The sequence below is a fragment of the Dryas octopetala genome, chromosome 4 (genome assembly GCF_963921425.1).
Source record: "Dryas octopetala chromosome 4, drDryOcto1.1, whole genome shotgun sequence".
NCBI lineage: Eukaryota > Viridiplantae > Streptophyta > Magnoliopsida > Rosales > Rosaceae > Dryas > Dryas octopetala.
The window spans coordinates 14,880,368-14,891,808 of record NC_141369.1 but is presented as its reverse complement, the minus strand read 5'-3'; the positions used below and the strand labels follow the sequence as shown (position 1 = coordinate 14,891,808).

Genomic DNA, 11,441 nt, shown 5'->3' with positions numbered 1-11,441 from the left:
GTACAAGTCAGTTAAGCCTTTTATCCTTTTTTGGGAAGTCAGTTAAGCCCTTATTAGAATGGTTCTTGCAGGTTGCTAACTTAACAAAGCATGCTCAAAAGAACAGAAAAAACAGCTTACCATAGGTCCATAACATTCGTTGTTGGCCAAAAAAATTAAGAAAAAGAACAGAATTTATCACATATATGATATATCATGCCGAATATTTGCAAGATTTTATGGATTTATTAGCTAAAAAGAAACGCAAAAAAGAAAAAGAAAAAATGATATATGAATAAAAAAGAGGTCTTGTGGGGCCAAAAGGCAATTAATAATAATCTGAAGGACACTAGATCGAGGGCCAAGATTAGCTGTGAGACCCACCGACGCCACCGTGGGACCCGCAGCCCTACAATATTAGTAGAAGTGGTTAACTCCACTAAGCTCCAGATGACTGTAAAACCACACTGGTCCACGTAACCCCGAACTCACCGATCTTCCATTCCTCAAAGGGGAACACATGTTTTACGATGGTCTGTACCGCATGGAATCACTACTGACGTTAGTTTTCTAATTTCCAAGTCCGTTTACACGGGTTGACTCGCACGTGCCAACAAATTCTGTTGAAACTCATTGTCGTAACTCTCTCTCTCTCTCTCTCTCTCTCTCTCTCTCTCTCAAAGCTTTCAACCATTTCACTCACTCACTCAATCTTCTGCAACTTCTTCTCTTTCTCTCAAGAACTTGGAGAGGCTCTCTCAGCTCAGCTCAGATCTTGAAGTCTCAGCTTCAGAGGTAGAGCATGCAAAGGCTCAATGTAATTTCTTCTCTGAACTCCTCTCTCTGCTTTAGCTCATATTTTCTAACTGAATGCTCCAAAAACACAGAAAAAAATTGCTTACTCTCTCAAATCTTTCAATCTCTTTTTTTTTTTTTGTTGTATCCCGATTTTTCTTTCTAAGCTTTGATAATGAATAAGCTTCGAAAGAATTGCATGTTTTCTTGGTTTTGTAGCTGGTAATCAGTGAGTCTGGTTCGGTTCTTGGAGTCACTTCTGCGTCTGTTTCTCTGCTGAGAAAATGGAGGGAAATAAAATGAGTCGAGTCTGGGATCATTCAAGTTACTCGTATTTAGGATCAGGGAAAATTTGGAGTGTGACACGCAATTGAGCTTTGACCTTTTTTTTTTTGGTGGCTGGCAAGAATTTTTAATTTTCGTACGGTTTTTCTGGCCTTAGGCTCTGTTTGGTTTCCGAGACAATGCCGGAAAAGTGGAGACAATGAAATTTGGATCTTGATTTTCTTCTTTTGTTATCTTTGAGTTGAGAGGACTAACTTTTACTCAAATTAGTTATTATTTTTCCTATGTGTTCTTAGCAGTTGATTGGAGTTATACTTATATGGTTGTAATTATACAATTTTCATATAAAGTTATGGATGCTAAAGAAACAAAGAATCTGTGGGGTTTTTTCTTTTAAAAATTTGAATATTTTGCTATTTAAGCTTTAAAAGAAAGATTCCAAGAGCTGGGTGATGAAACGTTTCCTCTGTAAGCATTTATAGAAAAAATATATATATATATATCTGTCTTCTCATTAATTGAACAAAGGTTAGGTTGTTTCCTTTCTACTCAATTTTTCATTCTTTTGTATATAGAAAATGAATTTTCTGTATTCTTATTTGATGTATAAACTGAAAGACTTTAAGAGATTGACCTGTTTAAGTGTTCTTATCGGCCTTCTACTGATTAAGTGGCAGGTGTTCTTCAAACAGTATGGTTTAAGCTTTTCGGCTATGTAAAATAGTCAAAGGAACCAATGGAGGAAAGCAATAGAGGAGATTATAAGTCATCGCGGGGAGCTGGAAGTTTTAAGTCTACATTGTCAGGAAGATCAAGTCCACGAAATTCTCCTTCGTTTCGGAGATTGCATTCAAGCCGAACTCCAAGAAGAGAAGCTAGAAGTAGTGGAGGTGTACAGTGGTTTCGGAGCAATCGGTTATTGTTTTGGTTGTTATTGATTACTCTTTGGGCTTATCTTGGGTTTTACTTTCAGTCCAGTTGGGCTCATAGCAATAACAAGGACAATTTTTTGGGGTTTGGAAATAAACCAGACAATGGGAACTCAGACACTGAGCAGAATCTGCACCGAGATTTGCTTGGAAGTGACATTTCTTTGGCAGTTAAGAATGAGACCAATGAAAATCAGGAGGAAAATGGTAAAAGGGTGGATGTGATTTTGGCGAAAAAAGGGAATGGAGTCTCATCTCATCAAAGAAAAAGTTCAAAGAAGAGGAGTAAAAAATCAGCTCATGGTCGTAATAAAATGCATGCTAAGCCGAAGAAAACAGTGGAGGTTGAAGTTCATGAGACAGAGGAGCAGGAACTGGACATTCCTAAGACAAATACTTCTTATGGGATGCTTGTTGGTCCTTTTGGCTTCATAGAGGATAGAATTTTGGAATGGAACCCTAAAACACGGTCTGGAACCTGCGACAGGAAGGGGGACTTTGCACGTCTTGTTTGGTCTAGGAGATTTCTATTAATTTTCCATGAACTTTCAATGACTGGGGCTCCACTTTCAATGATGGAGTTGGCAACAGAGCTTTTGAGCTGTGGAGCCACGGTTACAGCCGTAGTTCTTAGCAAGAAGGGTGGCTTGATGCCAGAGCTTGCTAGGAGAAGAATCAAGGTGCTTGAGGACAAAGCAAGTCAAAGCTTCAAAACTGCCATGAAGCAAGATCTCATCATCGCTGGGTCAGCTGTCTGTGCATCATGGATCGGTGAGAACAATTTACCAGAAATTCACTAATGTAGTCTGTAAAATTTTAAAGTAAATGTATTTGCTGATCTAAAAAATTTTGAAGTGCAAAATATTAACTATCGACTTTACCTCCATAAATCTTTTTGTTTAGTAATAATATGTTGCAATGTTACTATACTAACCAGTGCCTGAACATTGTATTTACCTCTATTGATGTTGTATCCAACATTGAGTCTTGTGCTTGTGTAGTTATGTTTTCAGTGCTAATTTAGCCTCTTGAAGTGCAAAGATAATAAATTGCAAAACAGTAAGCTTCCAGTAAATATTCCCATAACGACTGTTTAGTCTTTTGTCGGTAGAATTTCCTGCTAGGATTATCAACATGTTGTACAATCTCGGTAATGATTTTGTTGTAAATAGTTACAGCACTGCATGGATTGAACAAGATATACTGCCTAGTTAATTTTTGCTGGGTTGGAAGTTTGTACCCCATGTACTGACCCAGTGACCTGCTTTGCTTCATCCATTTTTATACTGATTGATGTGGGAATTTATGCAATTAAGGCTGTTTTGGCAGTTCTTTTATATAGGACACAATAACTTTGACTAAATGATTAACCAGTTGAAATAGTCATACAATGCTCTGGCTTTCTTGACCTGTGTGAATAAGTTTATGCTTCATTTTATTTCAGTTAGGCATCTGAAATAAATTTTCAAATCAGTATTCCGTTAATAAGTTGTATCTACATGGAATGCTTGTTATAACACTTTATTTTCTCTTGTTGTGTCTTTGTCATTAAACATTTTGTTACTTCTTACAGAAAGGGACAATCATCTTAGCTATTTTGACATTGACAAAAGCACCATACATAAATGTGAAAGTTGATTTTCTTTGGCTTCGTTCGCATGTATCCTGTGGTAATCTAAAATATACAAGCAACATTTTTTTTCAGATCAATACATTGACCATTTTCCAGCTGGTGCAAGTCAAGTTGCTTGGTGGATCATGGAAAACCGGAGAGAATACTTTGATCGGGCGAAGGTTGTTCTTAACCGAGTGAAAATGCTAGCTTTTCTTTCAGAATCACAGTCTAAACAATGGCTAGACTGGTGTGAAGAAGAAAAGATTAAGCTGAGGTCTCAGCCTGCAGTTGTACCACTCTCTATTACTGATGAAATGGCCTATGTAGCTGGCATAGCTTGTTCACTTAATACTCCATCTTCTGGTACTGAGAAGATGCTAGAGAAAAGGCAGTTACTGCGAGATGCAGTCAGAAAGGAAATGGGGTTAACAGATAATGATATGCTTGTGATGTCTCTTAGCAGTATAAATCCTGGAAAGGGCCAGCTCTTGCTTCTTGACTCAGCACGTGTGGTGATCGAAGAAGAACCTCTGAAAAATAATTCAAAGATAAAAAGTCCAGTACGTAAGCGCCAAGTCCGTTCTACCCTGGCTAGAAAGCATCACTTGAGAGCTTTGTTTCAAGAGTTGAATGATGATGGTGTATCAGCAAATGAATTACCACTGTCCACTGAATCTGTTGTCCAGTTGAATGTACCCCACAAGAAAAGTTTGCAGTTGCGTAGTCTCTATACCTCTGTTGATGATACAGGTTCTTTGAACCTGGATATCACTCATAAGAGGAAGGTGTTGTCAGATAATGAAGGAACACTGGAACAGTCTGTTAAATTTCTTATTGGTTCTGTTGGATCTAAGAGCAATAAGGTGCTTTATGTCAAAGAACTCTTAAGCTTCCTATCTCAGCATTCAAACTTGTCAAAGTCAGTGCTGTGGACTCCTGCAACCACACGTGTAGCTGCTCTATATTCTGCAGCTGATGTTTATGTCATGAACTCTCAGGTGATCTATCTTCTTAGTCTTTTAGTAATTCTATATAAATAAGTGCTATTTGTTCTGTCACTTCATAGTGAAAAGCTAAAAAAAAATTCCTACTTAACTTTTTGTACATAGTGCAATTAGTTTTCTATGCCTTACAGCATTAGGGAGGACTACTCTTTAAGTATCCTGACTTTAAAGTGGTTACCCGCCTCTTTTAATCCAACTGTGAAACTCTTGGTATGACCCTCTAGTATCTTTCTGATGGGACAATGCGTGCTTGAAATCCATAGCACAAATGCTACCCTTCTGTCCAATATATGGAAGTGTCATTGGTGAACTTGATTACTGGTGGATGATGTTGTCTAATTATGTGCGTGGTTGTTTACATGTTCAAAAATTTTGTGGTTATGATTCCAAATATCTAATTTATTGTTTTTGTAAGAATCCCACTTCTCATTTCATTGATATTTATTATCTTGATTTATGCTTCGCATTCAATTAATTAATTATTCTTTATTATTGAGAAATCACACAACAATATGTAAAATGGTGTACAGGGACTGGGAGAAACTTTTGGGAGAGTGACAATTGAAGCCATGGCATTTGGTCTTCCGGTATGACATCTGACTTGATTTTATTCCTCATCCTAAGGCCCACTAGAATGGTAGTTTTTTATACTGCTGACATTTTCTCAACCTAGATATGTGAAGGCATGCTATGACTGTTGCATGGAAAGGTCCTTGTTTTCTGCCCATCTTCTGCTGATAGCATGATATATGTGGGCAAACTCCAAATACACATGAAATAATTGGAACATATAAGGAGTAATTATGTTAGTTGTAACTAAATTATTGATGGGACTTTAGGTTAGGGGAAAGATATGTTGGGCAACTAGTATTAATGGTTATGGTACATCAACCAGACACCGCAAAACAGTGATCTCCAACTGAGATTATTAAACCTGTATTTAGTACGAAATGGAAGGCCATATCTTCTTAAACATTGTTAGCTGGATTTAGTGAAAGTATCTTTATGTAGAAGTAGTATGGTCATGCTATTCGTGTCATAAAAGCAAGATAGTTACAGTTTCTCTTACAAAAAATGATCTTTGAATTGACTGCAATGATGAACTCCTCTTTCTTTTTTTAGCCACTGAAACAACACAAACAGGGAACAGATCTACAGTATATAAAGCTTGTCTATCGTTTATACAATGTGATTACTATGTATTTGCAATGCGTTAGGATTTCAAATGCAACTTCCTTTCCATGGTGCTTAGATTCTTTTGCACACCAGGCCTTGAAAAGTAAAAATGATTTCATTTTTTGGAGCAGGTGCTTGGAACAGAAGCTGGAGGCACAAAAGAGATTGTTGAGCACAATGTAACAGGCCTGCTTCATCCTCTAGGGCATCCCGGAACTCGTACCCTTGCTGAAAATATCCAGTTTTTTCTTAAAAACCGAATTGCAAGGAAGCAAATGGGACTGAAGGGAAGAGAAAAGGTGGAGAGGATGTACTTGAAGCGGCACATGTACAAGAGATTTGTAGGCGTTCTCATCAAGTGCATGAGACCCAAATGAGACATCAAATCGTTGAGACATTCTCATTCTTTTATTTCTTCTGAATTTTAGAGAGGGTGCTGTGAGTATGGAAATTATGTGACTCCGCCCAATTGATATGATAGATACAAAGTATTGCAAATTTCTTGAGGAAATGCTTCTGATTGGTCGAAAGCTTATTGGTTTGGATATGAAAGCTGAAAATTTAGAGTTTCTGTGATGATGTGTTTCATAAAAAGGATCAATTAATAAACACATGCAAATGCAAATGCAATTCAATTTGATTTGATTTTTTTTTGGTCAATTCCATCTCGTTGCATCCCTCTCTCTGTCTCACCGTTGCTGTTGCCGCTCTCTATCTCACTCGCCATCGCCACTCTTTGTCTCACCTCCATCCTTTGGCAGATTTTGTGGTTCACCAAACCGATCGAAGGGTACGGTCCCTTAGTGCATTCATACAGGTGTAGGCAACCTCCTTATTGTGCTATTCCATAGAACCATGGGCCCCTCCCTAGCTTCCTTTATGTAATATTAAGAGTCCTGTTCTCTTTTTGCTACTTTCCATGGTCCACATCCTAATGTGGAGGATAGGTCCCCTCTTTATATTATAGGTCATAGCCATATTTCATTGGTCTTATACTTATCTCTCTAAGGTCCCATTTGATTGTGAAATTATGGTCCCACAATAAACTTTAGATGGGTTGATTTATCCTAAAATAAGGGATTTCAATTTAATTAACATTGGAATGGGCCCTATATATTTTGAGGCAAAATTAGATAAAAGAGAGGGTGAAAAACTGTAATAGATTAAGGATTTTAAACCTTAAAAAGAAATGAAAAGCAAAAATAAAGAAACATGATTCTCTATTGTGGGACCATAGATTCTACCATTGGATGGACCTTGGAAAAAGTAAGGAAGGGACCATGAAATACATGGCAAGGGACCTACTCCCAACTATGGTTCGCGGACGTGACATAATGCAAAAGGCATTGAACTCCCGATTTATATTAAATGGGGGACCGTGACAATTATAACATATGACCATATATAACTCCTATCAAAGCAAGCTACATCCACCTAAAGCAACCAAGTCACAAAAAAAAAAACAACAACACAAAGGAAAGCTGAACAGGGAGGAGAGGAGAGAAGCTGCACAGAAGTGGAACAAGAGATCCCGACGAATAATGAGTAATAACTAGGTCAGACTAAAGGTAGGGTTCCTAAACCCCAATGATTGGACTATATCTTATTTAATCTTTGTGCCGTAATTTTTGTTTATTATTATATACCTATCATCTGGTTAATATTCATTTTGGTGTACTTTTCATTATCCTAATTTATTACATTATTGTTTATGTTATTGACATTATAAGTAAATACACTCATTGTTTAACATTCACGATATGATATATATATAATTGAACTTTATTGTTTAATTTGGCTACTGTTGTAACACGAATTCTCCAAGTAGCTTATCTCAGAAAACGATGGGTCCTGTAAACACAAGAAAAACCTTCGGAGGTATGGTGACACCGGTGTGGTGTCGGCCAAAGGCTCTCTGACGGTCAAGTCAGTAAGCAAGATCGATATCAACTCAAAGCAGTGGGCTTAGAGCTCTAGAATTACGTACCTTGGAATGATCTTATGAGAGTCTATTTATAGGGGATGATTTAATCCCTATGGCCTTAGGATTGTAAGTTGATTTAAACTTGTAATCACCGGGAAGTATAATTCATATTGAATTGAACTCCTATACTTGAATCCTTGTTTGGAGAGGATTCAAGCCATTTAATTCGTATGAGAATTGGTTTCCTAGTAGAACATGGAGTTCTTAGGTCCCTTTAGTCGTGGTTTGTATAGTAATACCTCCATGTGCTTGTAATTGGAAGCATCTGCGAGTTTGGGTAGGACCATGGACCCATCCGCGAGCTTGAAGGAATCTATGGGTTCGGATGGTTCCATGGATTTGGGTGTGTCCATATGTTTGGAAGCATTCGGCCCTCCTAGATGCATGTGAAGATTGTTCCCCTTGCTCTGTGCTCAATGGGTCCTCCCATTTTATGGTGTTCATACCCCCGGTGTTGTTGATGATGGCGCCTTGTCCATGGGACCCTTTTAGACTTCCACAAGTATGAGTCCTATTGTTTGAGTCAAGGCACCTCCTTTGTTATAGGTAATAGAACCTTATCTATTGGTCTCATCGTATTTATAAGAGCATAGGTCCCATCATCTAAGTCAAGGCATCCCCCATTTATGTAATATCTAGGGGCCTTATGCCTTTCTCTAATTTCTCTGGACCCACTCCAAATATGTGACATAGGTCCCATGTAGAATTTATCTATGGTCCCACAACGTCCATAACTTATAGGTCTCTCAAAACATAAGTCGTGTTCTTCTAACATCATGGGTCCTATATTTCATGCATTTTCCAATGGACCCATGAGAATGGATAGGTCCCCTCATTTCTTTATGAGAATGGATAGGTCCCATGCTAGAATAAACCATGGTCCTATGCTAGAATATTTCATGGTCCCACAATTGCCCCCAAAATATATCCCTTGGAAATCTTTTGAAATGGATGTATTTTTTAATAGGACTCCTTCTAATCTTCCATCTTGCTACCGGTTCGTGCGCACTATGGGTCCGCTCAAGAGGAGATCATGGCTTTGAAAAAAGCTCTACTTGGCGGCCCGAGGATTTTTAAAGACTTTGACTTTAGTGCAACCAATGATGACTCTGAGGAGAAGCCTTTCGTTGACGATGAGTCCTCTTACAGTGAAAACCACTTGATGCCGATGCTACCACCCTAGAAGATGCCATCAAGAAAAACCGAAGGGTCCGAGCCAAAAGGTTCCATGGCTCCTTGATTTGCTTTATGTCTTATTTGCACTGTTTGTTTTGTTAATCGCCGTTGGGGCCGTATTGTGGTGTTTTATAACCTTTTGTTGGGGCCACTACTTATCTTTTATGCTTCGAGGTACTATTGTGTTTCATGAAGTATCTTCCAAGCTCTATTTTCTTGAATGTTTGTAGTCTATTGTTTTGTACGCTAGAATTGTGTGGAGTGAACACATTGAGACCACACCGGGGAGTATAAGACCTCAAGGGTTTGCCCACTTTCTTATGGGAGGTATCGGACCTATAGTTCCGCTCCCTTTCTTCTTCGCCTCGAAAGGTCCGCTCATTTGCTCATGGGAGGTAGTGGACCTATAGGTCCACTCCCTTTTTTCTTTGTCGCGGGGGGTCCGCTCAATCTTTCATAGGAGGTATCGAACCAATGGGTCCGCTCATTTTCATTGTATACAGCGAGGGGTCCGCTCATTTGTTCACTGGCCGGAGGTATTGGACCCATATGTCCACTCCTTTTCTTGTGAGAACCCACGGACCAATCGGTCCGCCATTTCTGGTGAAGAACCATGGACCTATATATATAATTGTCCACCATTTTTGTGACAAACTAGGGACCTATTGGTCGACCATCTCGGCATATATATGTTAAGGAAATTTTCAGGGGCTTTTCAAAAGTTTTTCCATGCATTGAACTTGCTTATATGAGGGATTGACCCGATCCCTTAAAAATGCGCATTGGGTCCTTTAAAACATTTCAAAGGTGTCTTCCTTGTTGCCCCCATTCATTCTCCGGACTCTTTGTTTCAGAAATAAATTTCATATGACTTTTCTTTGTTGAACTAAAGGTTTTTCATCATAGGACCTTGTCCTAATGACTTCGGACCGATAGTGATAACTTTTGCCCCCGAGTGGGGTACTTGAATGGGTGTGAATGTTCCATGAATGCGCTTTGCCTTTAAAACACCCTTTTGGTAGGCGATCCCTGGGTCAGTGAGGCCTATGACCAGTGGAACCAAGACTTTTTAGATGTAGTATGGACTTATATGCCATGGTACCATGAGTTTGTGTATCTGGCTAGCCTCCACTTGCCCCATGTGGGTCTTAATTTGGGAAATACCTCAGCGGGTTCTCAGGAATAGATAGAAACCCGTGAGATTAGATAGAAACCCGGATACATCCGTGAGATTAGATCGGATAGATCCATAGGCTCGGATGTATCCATGTTCTTGGAAGCATCCAACCTTCCTAAATGATCATGAGTGTGGGGGTTGTTTCCCTTACTCTGTGTTTAATGGGTCCTCCAATTTATGGTGTTTCATACCCCTAATATTATAGTTGATATAATCTTGTCTATAGATCCCATTAGATTTATAAGAGCATAGGTCCTATCACTTAAGGCACCCCGCCTTCATGTAATGTCTAGGGGCCTTATGTCTTCTTCTTATTTTCTCCGGACCCATTCCAAATGAGTGACATAGATCCATGTAAAATTTATACATGGTCCCATAATTGCCCCCAAAAATACATTCCTTGAACTTTTTATAAGAGATGTGTTTTTAACAACTCAATCTTCCATGCCAACCACCGAAAAGGCACGCTATATAGGTCCGAAAATTTCCATGGCTCCGAAATTTTTTTTGCTTCACTCGATCATTTCCTCATTTTCTTCTTCTTCCTTGGACTTTGACCTCCAACTTTTCAACAACCATCTTATTTTTAATCTCCCATCCAAAACTTCTGATGATTTGAGGGTCAATAGCAATGGGTCCCCCTCCAAGGGGGTGGCTACCTTCATGGACATTGATAGTGTCGCTCCGATGAAAGCCGGTGGTACCACCGAGATGGTTCAGACCCGAAGATCTTCATAGTTTCTTGATTTCTTGTCTTGTTTGCACATTTTGTTTTTGTGCATATTTAAAATTTTATTTTATTTTGCTTGAATTGTATAGAGTAAATACATTGAGATGATAACACCGGGAAGCATAGGACCTCAAGGGTCCGTTTATTTGTTCATGGGAGGAGGTTTCGGACCTATGGGTCCGCTCCCTTGTTTATGGGAGGTACCAAATCTATGGGTCCACTCCCTTGTTTATGGGAGGTACCGGACCTATGGGTCCGATCCCTTGCTTATGGGAGGTACCGGACCTATAGGTCCGCTCCCTTTCTTTTTTGGAGGTATCGGATCTATGGGTCCGCTCCTTTGTTCATGGGAGGTAACGGACCTATGGGTCCGCTCCCTTGTTTGTGGGAGGTACCAAACCTATGGGTTTGCTCCTTTGTTCATGAGAGGTAACGGACCTATGGGTCCTCTCCTTTGTTTGTGGGAGGTACCAAACGTATGGGTTTGCTCCTTTGTTTATGGGAGGTATTGGACCTATAGGTCCGATCCCTTGCTTATGGGAGGTGCCAGACCTGTGGGTCCGCTCCCTTATTTATGAGAGGTACCGGACC

At 39.4% G+C, this 11,441-nt stretch overlaps 1 protein-coding gene across 2 annotated transcripts; it reads left to right on the top strand.

Annotated features, from left to right (window-relative positions):
• Window positions 1-655: 655 nt before the first annotated feature.
• Window positions 656-6,418, top strand: LOC147287177 (UDP-Glycosyltransferase superfamily protein). 2 transcript variants are annotated; one of them, XM_086240280.1, is made up of 5 exons: window positions 656-796; window positions 1,731-2,759; window positions 3,694-4,601; window positions 5,138-5,194; window positions 5,915-6,418. In XM_086240280.1, the coding sequence occupies exons 2-5, from the start codon at window positions 1,796-1,798 to the stop codon at window positions 6,158-6,160; spliced, it is 2,175 nt and encodes a 724-aa protein (XP_086096406.1). In that variant the 5' UTR covers window positions 656-796; window positions 1,731-1,795; the 3' UTR covers window positions 6,161-6,418. The 2 variants fall into 2 exon arrangements, with proteins under 2 accessions (XP_086096406.1, XP_086096407.1); XM_086240281.1 differs by having other exon boundaries at window positions 659-796; window positions 1,737-2,759.
• The last annotated feature ends 5,023 nt before the right edge of the window (window positions 6,419-11,441 follow it).

Excerpts from the sequence above, each read along its gene's own strand:
- LOC147287177 (XM_086240280.1), top strand. The coding sequence starts at position 1,796 with ATGGAGGAAAGCAATAGAGGAGATTATAAGTCATCGCGGGGAGCTGGA. Across the intron at positions 2,760-3,693 it reads TGTCTGTGCATCATGGATCG|ATCAATACATTGACCATTTT; the intron begins GTGAGAACAATT and ends ATTTTTTTTCAG. Across the intron at positions 5,195-5,914 it reads CCATGGCATTTGGTCTTCCG|GTGCTTGGAACAGAAGCTGG; the intron begins GTATGACATCTG and ends TTTTTGGAGCAG.